The 16,836-nt window shown below is 37.3% G+C and overlaps 1 protein-coding gene across 1 annotated transcript; it reads left to right on the top strand.

Moving 5' to 3' along the window:
- Window positions 1-13,314: 13,314 nt before the first annotated feature.
- LOC113280190 lies at window positions 13,315-14,034 on the top strand. The gene has a single exon (XM_026528844.1). The coding sequence runs from the start codon at window positions 13,315-13,317 to the stop codon at window positions 14,032-14,034; it is 720 nt and encodes a 239-aa protein (XP_026384629.1).
- Window positions 14,035-16,836: the final 2,802 nt, after the last annotated feature.

Raw genomic sequence — 16,836 nt, 5'->3', positions numbered from 1 at the left:
GAATCTGGTTCCTCATAAGACCATGTACCCAGTGGATACTTCCAGGTAATCGCCCAACCTTGAGAGTTTATGAGCTTAAGTTTCTCCATTGATTTAAGAAAGGAGTCTGTAGGGTCAAAATATCGCACAACATATCAAGTGTGCGTCATTATCAACATCAAGACCGTGCGAGAATGTAGCATGGCCGTGCGAGAAGATCCAATGTGAGCGTGCGAGAACATCGCACGTTAGATCCGAAAATAGGGAAAATATTAGTTGTACCCCACTACATATTAGCTGTCATCCACTATGTAAACACCTATATAAAGAGAAAGGAAGGAGAGAAAAAGGATGATGACAAAGGGAGAGACACTTTGTGGGACACATTTGTAGAGAAAGAACACATAATTTGTATTATTATTATCTCCTTCTTCTTCATTCATCAACTTAGAGTTCCAAATACTCATTAATGGAGTCTCACTGTAATCCAAATGTAATTTCAACAATCATAGTGAACCCTAATCCCGTGGATGTTTATCACATTGATCGAACCACGTAAACCTTGTGTCTTATTTTTCATTTCCATTATCTTTATCTTCATTTTCATGTTAAATAAATTTAGATCTAGAAATTAGTAATGGAGTGTTAGTTGTAGGATTTCATGCAACTACATTTTTGGCGCTAGAAACACTACCTGATCTTGTTGGTTCAAAAAAGTTTAGAAAAATTAAATATTGTTAGAGTTGAAATTCACTAGATCTACAAAGTTCAGGGGCGAAAAAGGAAGTCTCAACTAATGTTTCACATCTCCGGCAATAAATTTTGTCGGCTAGCTATTCAAAGAAATCAAAGAAAAACAAATAAGGATGAAGAAGTATAGAATCTAATCCGGAGAAGACATCAGCAGCAAAAAAAAACCAAACAAGAAGACATAGAAAATCACCTCGAAAAAAGAAAAAATCTCTTATATCTCTATCATTATATGTTCAAAAATCTAGATCTGGGAGGCTTTGGGTGCCAAGAAAATCTCATTACAGCATTACGAGGGTTTAGGCGGAAAGAGTATGCGAAGTAAATATTTCCAATGGTCTCGACAAAAAAGTTTTAACTTTATAAATTCTTAACCAGCAACAACAAAGGACTGGATAGTGCCACAAATTCGCACAGGAGAATTAGTTAAAGTAAGAGCGAGGAGATCATCGTTAATCAACATTTCAGGCAAAATACACGTATGTGAAGACATCATCTTCACGTATGCGAAGGAAGGTGACAGATGCGAAAGAAAAGGAAGAGGACATAAAACAACGGTCTAAACAGGGACAGCTACAACAAATGACAAAGAATTCGCACCCTGAATAGACAATATGCGAAAAGAAAGAAATCAATGGGCTTAGGTGACAAGGCTCCGTGCGAACAAAAACAATTTAGGTGAAGAAATGTTCTTAAGCGAAGACAAAGCCTCTGATACAGACAGTGAAGGGCGGACAAAGGATCATCAATAAGCAGCACGAAGAAGTTCGCCTCCAAAACCAGGACCAGTAAAGAGACAAATAAGAAAGAAAAACACATCTACAAATGTGAAAGGGACGCATCTAATTAGCAAAGATAAGCTTACAAACGAAGAAGAGAGCAGCACACGATTAAAAGCAAGCAAACAATGCGAAGATGATAAAAGGACAATGATATCCAACAATAAGAAAGCAACGGATTATCAAGGAACGAATAATGGTGAACTCATAAGAGCAGTCAAATCAGCAAACAAAGGAAACAAAGACCAAAGATGGAGTGCGAAAGGAACGCACCTGAAACAATGAAATAGACTCCAACCCATAGCACCAGTACTTCAAAGGAACAGATCCACAAGAGAGGGCAAAGAAATCACATACCAGAAAATCAACAACAATATAAGTATGAAGAGAGACAGAATAAATCACTACAATGAAGCAGAAAACCAACTCCAGAAGTTCACCCTTGAATAAATTCACTACAATAGCATAAAAATTACGAACGGAGGCTGTCAGCAAAGAAATATGAAGATCGATAATCACAAAGAGAAAGCAACTACCGCATAGATGAAACAGATGGATGCGAGCAAAAACGCACAGGTTACAGAACGAAGGTAGACTCACGTACAAAGGGTGAAAGAAATAGTAAGGACGAGAAAAAAAAGGCTACGACAATCAACCATATCCAAAGGCGGTGTTGCGATGATTCATCAGAACTGAAAAGAATAGCGGAGGCAAATAAGATAACTGGAGAGTGCGATAAATTTGCACAGGAGATAGTAGCAACTTCAAAGGAGATGAAATACCATCCAGGCTTTCGTGCGAAAGAATAAAGTATCCAATAAAGCTGGAAGCGAAGGGAAGTATGTGACAACAACATCAGGCGAACAGCTTCGCAGGAGAAAAGATATACTCCCTCCGTCCTAATTTACTTGTCAAAATAGGATTTTACAAAAACTTGAAACAAATTCAAATTACTTCTACATACATCATCAATTTTTCAAATTACTTGTTTAATATACTAGTTTTTGTATCCTAGTTTTTATTTCTTTTTTGATAATTAGATAATTTTAGTGGGAAATATAGTAATTTTTTGGTACACTTTTGTTAAAAAAAACTCAATTTTGGCAAGTAAACTAGGACGGGGGGAGTACAAGCAAAGAGATTGGCAAGGAAAGTAGAAAGGGTTGCAAATCTGAACCACAAGTAACAACAGATGGAGCAGGAGTTCAATGAAGAATAATTCCTGGTATTTGGTAAATAATCAAGCCCCAAGTATCTGTTTTAACGAAGGAAAACTTAAGAAATTCAATGATCAAACTACAACAGTAATGGAATCTCAGTACAGTCAGTTAAGAACAGGATTCAAAACACATCAGTTGGAACTCAATAGCATAAGTCCGTCATAACAAGAGGATGAAGACGAAGCAAACTTCTGATGGTTATGCAAAGAGCAATTACAAAAGAATATACTTTGCAAATCTAATCGCACCAACACAAACAGGAAGCTGGAACACATGGTCCAGAGAGAGGAGTACTAGATTGAGGTCAAGATATCGATTCTCATTACCTCATTAATATTTTTTCACACGTTGGGTACAACTGCCGGGAAGAAGATTAGAGTAAGTGTGCAAATATATGACTTTCTCTCATAAATAGGAGTTGGAACAGATGGTCATGTGCGAAGATTATGATCTCGGAGTCAAATGTTCGACTCCCACTTGCAGCATGTCATTTTTACATTGTACGGATTTGTAGTGTGCGTTCATTCCGCACAAAGGAGGACAAATATCAAAAAGTGTGCGTTAATTTCGCACAAAAACAGATGCACAGATGATTTGTAGTGTGCGTTCATTCCGCACAAAGGAGGACAAATATCAAAAAGTGTGCGTTAATTTCGCACAAAAACAGATGCACAGATGGTCCCATCCGGGAGAGGTACCTCAAATTTTCAATCTAAGATAATATCTTAGATTGAGAGACTAAGGTGAGAAAGTCTCTCATAAGGAGTGCAAAAACTCGATCAGGGAGCCGAGGTACACGGTTGAGTCAAGAGTGCCTGGGGCATCTGGAGCGTACCTTGCCACTCTTGACAAGTCTTGACTATGATGCACTCGGTCCGAAGATACTCCATTTAGGGTGCGGTCTTGTAACCATAAACCTCATCGGTAGTGGGATAAGAGACTGCGAAATCAACTGGTTGTTGAATTACCTGATGGGAAGTGGTAAGCTTCCTTGAAGAGGTAACCAAGGGGAAGATAAGGACGACACCCTCCATTAGGGATCTGAATTGTGTGAAAAGACGACAATGTCATGGGGCTTCTACTCACGGGAGTACTTAGGCTTGTCGCATAAATATATCCTGAAGAGGCAATAATACAAGAGATGTTAAATTAAGATCAATGGGTCATTACATGAAAATGTAAAGACCGCCTGCGATTTTGCCGCTCGACCAAATAGAGGTAAAGATAAGACCTCTACATAGGGAGGCGAGATAAGACCACACTAGACGCACATAGACCTATATATATATGTGATGATGATGATTATATTATTATTATGTAATTCTAATAGTGCAGGAATAAGGACAAAGAAGCAATAATACAATGTGATACGATGAACTAAAGATGGACAAAGAATAACGGTAAGTAACTCAATATTATTTATACATTACATGAAAGCACCGCATAAGCATTATATGGCATAAGCATCGCATACACATTTCATCGCATAAGTGTTTTCGCTCAATTATTTCGCATAAGCAATTTGAAGTCATTATACTCAAAGAAGAAAGACGTGAAGATCAATTCGCTCATCCAACACTTTCTCAAGGATTCTTCCGTCATAGATAAAAAACAGAGGCAACTATGGATTATCAAGAAAACATTTTTTGTTCTTTATCTCTTCGGTCAGAATCATTTCCAAAGAAGAGCTTATTCATGAATAACAAGAATTCTCACCAACAATGGAGTAAGAGAAATAGAAGACATGTAATAGGAATCACATCAAAAAAGTTTCGCATGATTGATTCGCAATACTTCTTATATTTCGAGGATTAGTACTTCTTATACTTCTTCGAGGATACTTCATACTTCGTATACTTCGAAATGATACTTCATATATACTTCTCAAAGCTTCGGAACTTCACAAAAGAATAGAGGCAAGTGCGTACTTTTGAAGATTAATATTCTTCCGCGTAGTTCCTTCATCAACAAAAATCAAAGACTACTCTAACACCACGCGTCTCGCTCCAACAACTACAACAACGGATTTTTTCTTAAAGATCGCTCTTCAAGCAATATTCAAGAAAAAAGAGGCAAAATGTAGGGTCAAAATATCGCACAACATATCAAGTGTGCGTCATTATCAACATCAAGACCGTGCGAGCACGTAGCATGGCCGTGCGAGAAGATCCAATGTGAGCGCGCGAGAACATCGCACGTTAGATCCGAAAATAGGGGAAATATTAGTTGTACCCCACTACATATTAGCTCTCATCCACTATGTAAAACACCTATATAAAGAGAAAGGTAGGAGAAAGAAAGGATGATGACAAAGGGAGACACACTTTGTGGGACACATTTGTAGAGAGAGAAAACAGAATTTGTATTATTATTATTTCCTTCTTCTTCATTCATCAACCTAGAGCTCCAAATACTCATTAATGTAGTCTCAATGTAATCCAAATGTAATTTCAACAATCGTAGTGAACCCTAACTCCGTGGATGTAGATCACATTCATCGAACCACGTAAATCTTGTGTCTTATGTTACATTTCCATTATCTTTATCTTCATTTTCATATTAAATAAGTTTAGATCTAGAAATTAGTAATGGGGTGTTAGTTGTGGGATTTCCTGCAACTACAAAGTCTCTGAAAACCTTATAATCGGTGTCCTTATTATTTCCCAAAGACAGATGTTTTGGGGAACTTAACACTTCTCGCTCTTTAAGTTCACTGGGATCAATTGGATCGGTACCAAATTCTTACGTAATCCTAAATAAGCAAAACCCCATACCATAATATATAAACAGCTGAGGATCGCTATACCATGACATAGCTTCTCGCTTAATTTGTTAACAGAAAACCGAGAGTGGTGATGAGAGAAGAACCTAGCAAGGTTGTGAAATAAACATGTGACTGAGGATATCATATGGGACGGATCAAATCACTTTTCCTTTGACTGGTTGCGCTACTAGTCGCCATTGTGATTGCTTTCTCATTTAAGATCAAATCAACTTTAATTAAAGTGTCTTTATTTTTCTTCTTACAAACATTTAACAATTATTAAAACTCAATTAATTGAATCCCGAGTCATTTGCGCATTTTTTTTTGTTGTAAAGTGGAATATTTGTTTGTTAAAGAAATAATCAGCCCCTATTAGCTGGTAAGCTAGTACGGCAACCAGTTCGATTAAAGAAATTGTTGTTTCCTATACAATGATGAATCATTTTGGGAATGACTTGGGAATGACGGGTTCCATTGGAAGCCATATCCAATGAAGCACTGATACATAACGGTGTATATATTTGGCGTAGAAAATTTGGTGTATACCCAAAGCATTTTTCGTACTAACCCATAGTCTGTGTGGGTGTGTGTTGCAGCCATGACTACCGTTGATGTTTTATGGGAAGACGTTTGATGTCTGATGAAGTGGTAAAATACTAGTACAAGAAAAAACTTAATCATAAGCTTGTTGAGATCAGATCAGCCACTTCATTAACCAAGAAGAATAAAAACAATAAAACCAAATGAACACTTGTGATATAAAAGAAGAAACTTGATCATAATAAGTACCAATTAAGCAGACAAGCATAAATTAGAGTGAACCAAAGGGATGATAGTGATACAAGTCAGAAAAGTTTTCACTCTCAAACTTGAAAACATAGACAAAACCAAAAATTAAAAGGCAAGAAATAGAAGTTGACATAACTAAGGATGGAAATGGCCTTCCAATTCCATCAAACGGCAGCTGCGACTCTCTGAATTGAAGACGCATGATATCATGCTTTGTGTGCATCGATCTCTGATATGGGATCCATAACTAACACTGAACAACAAGTTTGGATGTCAAATCTATAACTTGTTTTTCAAGAGCTTCTAAACGGGCAAGCATGTCCTCTCGTTTAAGAGCATTGATAAGAGTAGTTTTCTCATCCCTCTCTCTATGGGCTTCAGCTTTAAGGATGAAATTTTCGTTCTTGATCCTTTTGTTTTCTTCTTCAAGAGACGAAATTTTGGCTTCCAAGTCGGAAACCCTTCCCTTAAGAGCTAGTTCTATACCTGGTAGATTCCAGAAAGGAGAATTACGTTCCTCACGTGCCCAGGTGCTTATCCCGTTGGGTTGATCCCAGTTGATCACCAAACCTCGAGAGTTTGTTAACTTATAAACACTCCCGGATTTAGGAAACGAAGCTTTGAAATCGTCGAAATCGATCTCTTCCTTATTGGACAAACACAGAAGATGTTTAGAGAAGTTTAAGTCTTCTCGCTCTTTCAAATCACTTATCAGAATTGGGTTGATACCAAATTCTTTCGTAACTCTAAATACATAAAACTGCGAATTAAAACCAAATATAAACAACTGAGGATCTGTATACCACGACATAGTTAATTACTCACAGAAAAGTGATAAGTCTTTAACAACAAATTAAGCGAAGAACATCCTAGCTAGCTAGGTTGTAAATAAAATGAATGAGGATGAAAATTTTCATCCCTTGTATCATTCATTTATCCCATTTCATTGTGTAATATGCAATTATAATAGTCCAATGACATCATAATTTAAATTAACAGTATGGGTTAGGATAAATGAACAGACTGTTTTTGATAAAAACACAGGCCACTGACCCCAGGATATCATCTCTATACAACACTTTTCAGACTGTCAAATACCGTTTATCTCTTTAGTCATGGTAACACTAGTACAATAAAAGCGTCCGATAAAATATACTCTCTCTTTTTCTGAAACAGAATTACTATCACGTTTTCAATTTGTCTTATTTTTTTTTGGCTAAATGTAAGAAGTATTATAAAAGAATATATTTTATATGTGAATGAGAAAATTTAGTCCAAATTTACGTGTATTTTTGTAAAAATTTTGTATCGTGCCTGATTGCAAAATTTCTGTAGTACTATAAAACCTCCAAGAAAAGTGTTGTAAAAGTATTTCTACTTGAGTGCTCCAGTAAAAAAATCCAAAGGTTAACAAGTGTGGAATAAAAAGCATAATGGAGGTAAACATAATCATAATCAGTGGAGTAGGAAAAAGCATAATCAGTGGAGGAATTTAAGAACAAGTGTGCAATTTATTATTGCTATTTCTAAAGTAAAAAATGGAGGTAAACAACTTTAACTAAAGTGTCTTTATTTTCTCTTCTAGAACATTTAACAATAGCTAAACTCAGTTTCAGCTCTTGCGACTTTCGATCACACGGAAATTCTTTTCTTTCTTCATCTTTACACCCCACGCTTGATCCATCCAAAACTTAGGGAAGCTTACTTTATCGATTTAAATCGATTAATATAGTCTACATATTTGCAAAGGGTAAACACACATACGACAGAAAGATGCAGTTGGACACAAATTTAACCGATCAAGTGCAGCAAAAGAGATAAAGAACAAGGCACAAACAAGTGCTAGAAAAGGCTAGACCAAGCCTGGCAGAAGAGAAATCGGAGACATCAATTTACAAGAATTTCACCAGGTCTTACATTACGAAGGCTAAAGCCATTAATATTTCTATAGTTGCTTATGTTGAGCCTTTTGGTGCCTGTTTTCGTGAAGAAGAATAAGGTACACTGCCAAGTATCCCTTTCGTCTTGCACAATAAGGAATTGGGCAGTATATGGTCTTCTTTTAACACGTTCTTATCCGGAAACCACAGTTTTCAATTAAAGTTGAAGATGTGTATTGTTCGGCAATTGTTGACGGCGGTGCATCAAAGTCTATGAATTCTGTTGTTATTGGTGTGCATCAATTCAAAGAGAGGATCTTAGAGTTTGATATTTCAAGATCATGACTGGGGTTCCTAAGATGAATATCACACTGTGTATTGACTTGTGTTTTACTTCTAAACTTGTAATGTTCGAACAAAATGGCAAAGGAGCTTTTTATTATAGCTAAACCTATCATTGGTATGTCTTAATCATAAGTAAACCAATGAATTCAAATGAATACTTGTGAACTAAAAGAAAAAACTAATCATAAGTAGGCAAACATAAATTCTAATGAGCCAAAGGGATGTTAGAACTCCGAATAGACTTTACAACCCCCGACCTCACCACTTATTGCAACTTAAACAAAAGAAAAACGCAAATTGAAAGAAAATTAACATGACTAAGCAGGGAAAAGGCCTTACATGAACCTGTAAATTCGTCCAAACGGCAGCTTCGACACTCTGATCTGAAGACATATATTAACATGTCCTGTGTGCATCCAACGACATCTCTAAGGCAAATGGCTTACGGACTGCATAACTAAAGCTGAGCAAGTTTTGATGTCAAATCTGCAACTTGTTTTTCTAGTAAACCGACTAATTTTTCATCTCTTTTAAGAGCATTTATGAGAACACTTTTCTCATCCCTCTCGCTATTGACTTGAGATTTTAGGACAGCGTTTTCTGCTTCTATAGCTTCTTTGTCTTTCTTGATCATCTTGTTTTCTTCTTCAAGAGAGGAAATCTTTGCTTCCAGTTCCGAAACTTTTTCTTCAAGATGGACTGATTCTGGTTTCTTAATACCAGGTAGACTCCAATAGGGGGAATCCGATTTCAGACGTGACCAGGTACCAGTCTTTTGGATAATATTCCAGCTCATCACCAAACCTTTACAGTTTATATACGTAACAGTGCTAGATTTAGGCTCGACGGAAGTTTTTAGAGTTTGGAAAAAGCTCTCTTTATCATCGACAAAAGACAGATGTTCAGAGAAATTTAAATGTTGGTACTCTCGAAGATCACTTGACATAATAGGGCTGGTACCATATTCTATTTTTAACTCTATATACATAATAGGACTGTATAAACAATTGAGAATCTTTAAACCACAACATAGCTAGTTTCTTACCTCCTAATGAAGATCGAACACAAGATGAGATGAGATTTATCAGCAAACGGTACTACGTGTGTCAGTAATTTCTCGCCCTTCTTCCTTTCAACTGGTTGCACTGCTACTGGCCATTGCGATTTCTTTTAATTTCAAGTTCAGTTTAGGATTGATTTGTTAATACATTTTGGGGGTTTTAGGGTTGAATACATTTTGGGGGGTTTTAGGGTTGGTGAAGCGGAGGTTTCTAACTTTCTATATGATCTTGGGTGGAGGACCGAAGGTCCAAAACCAAACTGGGCTTTTTATCTTTTACGATTGGGAAAGCCCAAACAGTTTCTTTTCAATTATATTTTTTTTCTTTTTTCTGAAATGTAATCAAATGTTTGATGTGACCACCGAAACCGAATCTTTGTTGTGATCGAGTATTTGAGTAAATTAGGTTATAAAAAACAATGATTCTAGGATCATCATGCTACCGCAGTTGGTACATTTTGAGCGATGGTGTTATTATTTTGTTTACTAGAATAGATTTCGTGTCTTTAAGCAAATTTGAATCACAAGCATGGAAAAGGCCCTAAATGAACCTGTAAACTCCTTCAAACAGCAGCTTCGACACTCTGCATGTCCTGTGTGCATCAAATGACATCTCTGAGGAAAATGGCTTAACAGCTGCATAACTAACGCTGAGCAAGTTTTGATGTCAAATCTGAAACTTGTTTTTCTAGTAAACCGAATAGTATTTCATCTCTTTTAAGAGCATTGATAAGAACACTTTTCTCACCCCTCTCTTTATCGACTTGAGCTTTTAGGATAGCGTTTTCTGCTTCTATAGCTTCTTTGCCTTTCTTGATCTTCTTGTTTTCTTCTTTAAGAGAGTAAATTTTTGCTTCCAATTCCGAAACTTTTCCTCCAAGATCTTGTTCTGTAACTGATTTTGGTTTCATGATACCAGGTAGAATCCAAAAGGGGGTATTCAGTTCCTCAAGTGACCAGGTACCTTTCTTTGTGTTCAGATCCCAATCGATCACCAAACCTTGAGAGTTTATCATCTTACGTAGACTCCCAGATTGAGGAAAGGAAGCTAGGAAAGCGTCGTAATCAGTCTCTTTATTATTTCCAAAAGACAGATGTTTATAGAAACTTAAATTTTCTATATCTTTAAGATCACTTAGCACAATACGGTTACAAAATTCTTTCGTAATTCTATACACGGCAAATCTTGAAAATATAAATAACTGAGGATCTCTATACCACGACATAGCTAAGTTACCTACTTAAATAAAACTAAACTAAAAGATCTCTATACCAGAAGTGAGAGGGTGATAGAGAACCTAGTAGAACAAATAAGAAGGCAATAAAACCAGAAGAAATTATGAATATATAGAGAATATAACTTGGAGAGCAAGTAACTAAATATATACTAATTCCTAAAACCAAACTTTCCTAATTGGGGTTGTAGGGGTTAAATATCGCACCCGTAGGTATCATGCGAAGCGGTGCTATTATACGGGGGCGAACGTACTCTCACGTAGCATATTCCGGATGACGTCATAAGTTCACGAACAAAGTGTGGAATCTGTACGAAGTTAAATAATACGTGCGAGAAGACTCAATATACGGGTGTGAAAATATCGCACGCCAGATCCAAAAATAGGGGTTTTATTAGCCGTCCTCCACTATGTAAAATTGCTATATATAGGACCAACCCCCCTTGTGTAAAGGAGAGTTTTCTTTTGTGAGTGAGATAGAACTTTAGGAGACACAAACTTTTTTGCTCCCCAAGTTAGGGTTTTATCTTCTTCTTTCCTTGTATTGATTTCTAAACTTAATAAAATTCTTATAAGTGTTCTTCATGATGATTTCCTAGTTTGTTATATAGATTATCTAAGGGGTGTAGTAGTGAGATTTTTGACTACTACATTTTGGAGCTAGAATACAGCTTGGGGAAGAGGTTACACCTGTTTGTGAAAGTCTTAAACTGATTTTTCCAAAATTTCTTATATTCTTGTTTTGTGAAAGATTTTTGATTGTTTTCGCTGAGTTTCAATTTACAAAACAAATAAGTTCATAAGTTTGTTCTTGAGCATTCACTGATTTCAAACTTATGGAGTAATCCTAAGGATTATATTTTTCAAGATTTCTTGTTGTTCTTGTTTTCGTGAAAGATTTCATTGTTTTCTCGGAATTTCGACATTTGGATTCCCTCATTCAAAACACAGTTTTCATTTAGGAAGGAAGTTTTGGTCTGCATAAATTTGCGTGAAAAGTGATATTTCAGGAATACAAAATGGTGAGACAAGCATCAGCAGGAGAAAATGCAACATCGATTAGGAGGAGTAGAAGAATTGCAGGTAGAAGAAGAGGCGAAATCTCATAGACATCAAGAATGGGAAAAAGGAACAACAGATCTCAACCGATCAGATCTCAGATCCAGCAGGAACCAAAGGAGAACGATCAAAGAAATTATGATGAAGTAAGTGTTCACACTACGGATACAGATACCGCAGAAGAAAATGAACAGAGGACGCATGAACAAGGAGCAGTAAGAGCAATTGAAGACAACATGACCATTGGAGAACTAAGGCAGCGATTGGCAGACGAAAGAAGAAGATAAGAGGAACTACGTGCGAACTTTACGCGACAAAATGATGAAATAAGAGAGGAAAATCAACGATTACAAGAGCAAAGGTCACATGCACGATCCAGAACAACACGTGCGAGCTCGAGATCGAAAACAAGCAGGAGCACCTCTAGGAGAAGTAGATCAGAGCACGGAGATAATACACAAGTGCAATTCGTGGATAACGATTTGGATAACACTTTTCAGGAGGAGCGCGAAAGCTATCGCATAGAAGATCAGTATGTCCAAGTGGGTAAGGATGAACCTAGGCGAGGACATCGTAGAGAAGATAGATTGGAGCGAAATGGAGAATACAAACGCATGCATGATGACGAACAACGAGTGAATGATGCAGAACATGCAAGGATGATACTTCATGGAAGATAAATGATGAGACAGCAAAACGAGAGGGATATAGATGCACAGGAACGCGCAAGAAATGAAAGGAAAAGGCGGAGAGAAAGAAGAAACGATGAAGAACGACAAGAAATAGAAGCCATACAACAAAGCAGGCACGAAAACAAATCGACGCAAGCCAAATTGAAAATACCTAGGCAACAACAAGAAGACATATTCCCAAATGGTGAAATTTTAAGAGAAATAGCAGAGTTAAGAAAATTAGTAACAAAAAGGAAAGATGGGGGAAGGAGACAGCTAGAAGAAGCATCAAGGACACCCTTTGCACGACGGATACAAATAGTAACGATACCAAGAAAGTGTACGCTACCTACGTTTCCTAGCATCTTTGATGGATCCACATGCGCGATCCAACATATAAAGACACACAGCTTAGCTTTGCTACAATATGAAGATAACGATGCGGTCCTCTGTAAATATTTTCCAGCGAGCCTCGCAGGAGAAGCCTTGAAGTGGTTCGATGAATTGCCAGTAGGTTAAATAAAATCATTTGAGCACTTGCAGAGTTTGTTCTTGGGACATTACATTAGCAGCAGTATGCAAAGACCAGGAATTGAGAAAGCATTCAGCCTACGAAGGAGAACGAATGAAAGTCTGCGAGATATGACCAATAGATGGAGGAAAATGAGTATCGAAATGGTAAGGCGAGTGGATGAAAGAAATCTTATCTTTGCATTCATCAATGCATTGTTTCCAACTGACTTATTGTTTATACAGAAATTAAGGATGAAAGACAGAATAACGATGGCGGAGCTGCGCGAATACCAGGAAGAGTATATCGCTCTTGAAGAAAACCAGAGAGATATGGAGTCCTACCCGGTTATAGTCACGAGCGGAAAAATAGGAAATGCAAGTCTATTACCAAGGATGGAAAACGCTGTTTCGAGCACTTCGCAGGGAAGGAAAGAGAAATTAATCATAGAATACCAACAAAAGCAGGTAGCCATGAGTAGCAGAGACCAAGAAATGTATGTGCAAGAATACAAAGAGAGGCAGTACAATAATCATGGAGGAAACAACAAAGTCGCGAGATACGACAATCATGGAGACGGATATGGAGGAAATATGAGGTATTACAATCAAGGCGCGAACTACAGAGTCCATGAGGAGATCAGGATGCCACCTCTTAACAAAACAGTGGATAAAGTCCGGGAAGCTGTTATATTAATGGAGGAGATAACACCACCACCTAATCTAGGGCAAGAACCACCATCTGGAAGAAGAAGTAAAGAATTCTGTGCTTATCATGGTTTCCATGGCCACACAACGAGTAACTGTAAGAACATACAACGAATCATATTAAGAATGATTGGACAAGGAAAGCTTAACCACTTCCTAGCTACACCACTACCTCCTCCACCACCATCGCAACCAACAGCAGGTGGACAAACGTCAGGAGCGGACAAAGGCAAAAACACCTTTCTAATAGAAGTGGGTGCGAATTCCAAGAATTCTTTAGGGTAAAGGGATCCTAATCCATCCGCACAACGAGCGAACTCCAACATAATCCTGATGGCATCCCCACTCAACTGAAAAATCGCACGCTTGAAATTATCATGAGACAAAATTTGATAAAACAAAGTAATTCACGGATAAAAAAGAGGAATGGGGAGACCGGCGAGAAGTTGTCCCAGGGAGATGATGATCTTTTGATCATTCCATTGATCAGTCTCAAACCATTTAGGGTTAAGCGTCAAGGTAGGTCCTGATAAAGGAGGAATGGATAGTTTAAAACCTTTATCTCTGAGTTCAACTTCAAGCCTATCAAAGTCTTGGACCATTCTCTACCCTTCCTTGTGCCCCATTGATTGTTCTTATAGAATGGGATTGTAAATATCAAGTTAGTTAAGATGATCAAGAAGGCGGTGTAATACAGTAAAGGGGAGATTTAAGTGATAGTTGGAACGAAGACGAAAAAGAAAATGTAAGAAAAGAAAACTCAAGGAGAGGATGAAGACAGAAAAACAACAACAAATTGCAGGGGATGAAGGAAAAAGAAGAAAGTAAAAAGAAGAAGATGAAAACAGGAGGGGGTATATAAAGGATTCTTCAAGATTCGCTTTTATGAACGCATTAATGGGTGAGAAGATATGAAGTAACAGTTGTAGGGATCAACCACAACGTGTCCAAAGATAAGACGACGAGAGCGACACGTGGAGCAGTTAAACCCGAGATCTCGGGATATTGTCAGTTAAGGAATATCAAAAGCTGATAGGGTGCGACAGACATTCTGTAAAGGAGCGAGAGTGACTAAGAAATTTTTTTCTCTCATCGCTCTTTCCTCAACAAAGATCGCTAAGAGAAGAGGCAAAATGTAGGGGTTAAATATCGCACCCGTAGGTATCATGCGAAGCGGTATTATTATACGGGGGCCAACGTACTCGCATGTAGCATATTCCGGATGACGAAGCTGATGACGTCATAAGGTCACGAATAAAGTGTGGAATCTGTACGAAGTTAAAGAATACGTTCGAGAAGACTCAATATACGGGTGCGAAGATACCACACGCCAGATCCGAAAATAGGGGCTTTTTTAGCTGTCCTCCACTATGTAAAATTGCTATATATAGGACCAACCACCCTTGTGTAGAGGAGAGTTTTCTTTTGAGAATTGAGATAGAACTTTAGGAGAGAGAAAGTTTTTTTCTCCCCAAGTTAGGGTTTTATCTTCTTCTTTCCTTGTATTGATTTCTAAACTTAATAAAATTCTTATAAGTGTTCTTCATGATGATTTCCTAGTTTGTTATATAGATTATCTAAGGGGCATAGTAGTGATATTTTTCATTACTACAGGGGTTGGTGTCCCAACCCCTTAAGACACAAGTTTTCTTCAAGTTGAATCATAAACTATTAATGAGATTTTTCACTACTACAGGGGTTGGTGTCCCAACCCCTTGAGACACAAGTTGTCCTCAAGTTGAATCATAAAACTAAACTAAAAGATCAATAAACACAGTATGTTCTACATGTATGGATGAGCAAACGGGTAGTACTTGTGTAGTTGTGTTAGTTCTTCCTTTCAACTGGTTGCACTGTTAGTCCGAAACCAAACTGGGCTTTACACCGGAAATGCCCATACAGTTTTAAAAAAAAACAACTTTTTTTTCTTTTTTGAATCTATCTTGTGAGTTGTGATCGAGTATTTGAGTAAAACAGAATCGATTCAGTGGCTCTGCTCAGACCCAAAAAAACAAAACAAAAAATACTTTAAAATTGTCTCTTACGCCTTCTAAGGTTTAGCATATAATCATCTTTCCGCACCGCCATTTAAATATGTGAAAGCAGTTATAAGTGGGGGCGTCTAATTAAAAAATATATATGGTACCGGACTTCTTAGATTTTGGGTAAAGGGGTAACAATTTTGTTTACTAGACAGGTTTCGAGGCCTTAGGCGAATTCCAATCACACTTACGAAGCATTTCTGGATCATGATTGTAGATTTTGATAACTTTTAAAATTTTGATTTAGAAGCCAAGATTCTGGGTCAAAGTAAGTTCTGAAAAGCGACACCCAAGTTTTAGTAACAAGGGATGGAGTACAGGGTCTATATGCACCCCTTGATTTGAGTTTTAGTGAAAATAGGTTGGTTCGTCTGTAGTTTTATTGACTTGAGGTTGCTCAAACAGACGCCAATAGAGTAGTAGGCTTGTAAAAAGAATAAAACTATAAAAGTCGATTAAAATTGAAAATTAAACATAGAAGAATAGGAGAATAAAGCTGGGAAACATGAATAAAAAACTGTTTCACCGTTGTTGTTCGAGTTTCGTTACTAACTCATCGTGATGGATGAATGTGCTACATCTGGATCTTCTTTCTCTTTCTTGATCTTTTTGTTTTCTTCTTCAAGTTTTGAAATTTTTGCTTTTCTCTGAGTTTTCTTCAGCAATAGCTTGTTTGTCAGCCAATACTTGTTGAGCAATACCAGGTAGATTCCAGAAAGGCGAATCCAGTTCCTCGCGCGACCATGTACCTGTAAGTCTAGCAACATCCCAGTGGATCACTAAACCCTGAGAGTTTACAAACTTAAAAATCCCAGATTTAGGAAATGTAGCTTTGAAAACATCGAAATCACTCTCTTTATTATTCACCAAGGAGAGATGTTTAGAGAACTTCAAATCTTCTCCCTCTTTGAAATCATTTCTTGAAAGAGGGACGACACCATATTCTTTCGTAATCCTATGAACGTAAAAATTTGTCCCAAAACGTTGCATAAACAACTCAGGATCTGTATACCACGACATTGTTACTCCCAGAAAAGTAAGAGTA

The sequence above is a fragment of the Papaver somniferum genome, chromosome 5, assembly GCF_003573695.1.
Source record: "Papaver somniferum cultivar HN1 chromosome 5, ASM357369v1, whole genome shotgun sequence".
NCBI lineage: Eukaryota > Viridiplantae > Streptophyta > Magnoliopsida > Ranunculales > Papaveraceae > Papaver > Papaver somniferum.
This window is presented reverse-complemented; position numbering and strand designations above follow the sequence as displayed.

Coding starts and splice junctions, on each gene's coding strand:
- LOC113280190 (XM_026528844.1), top strand. CDS start 13,315: ATGGCGGAGCTGCGCGAATACCAGGAAGAGTATATCGCTCTTGAAGAA.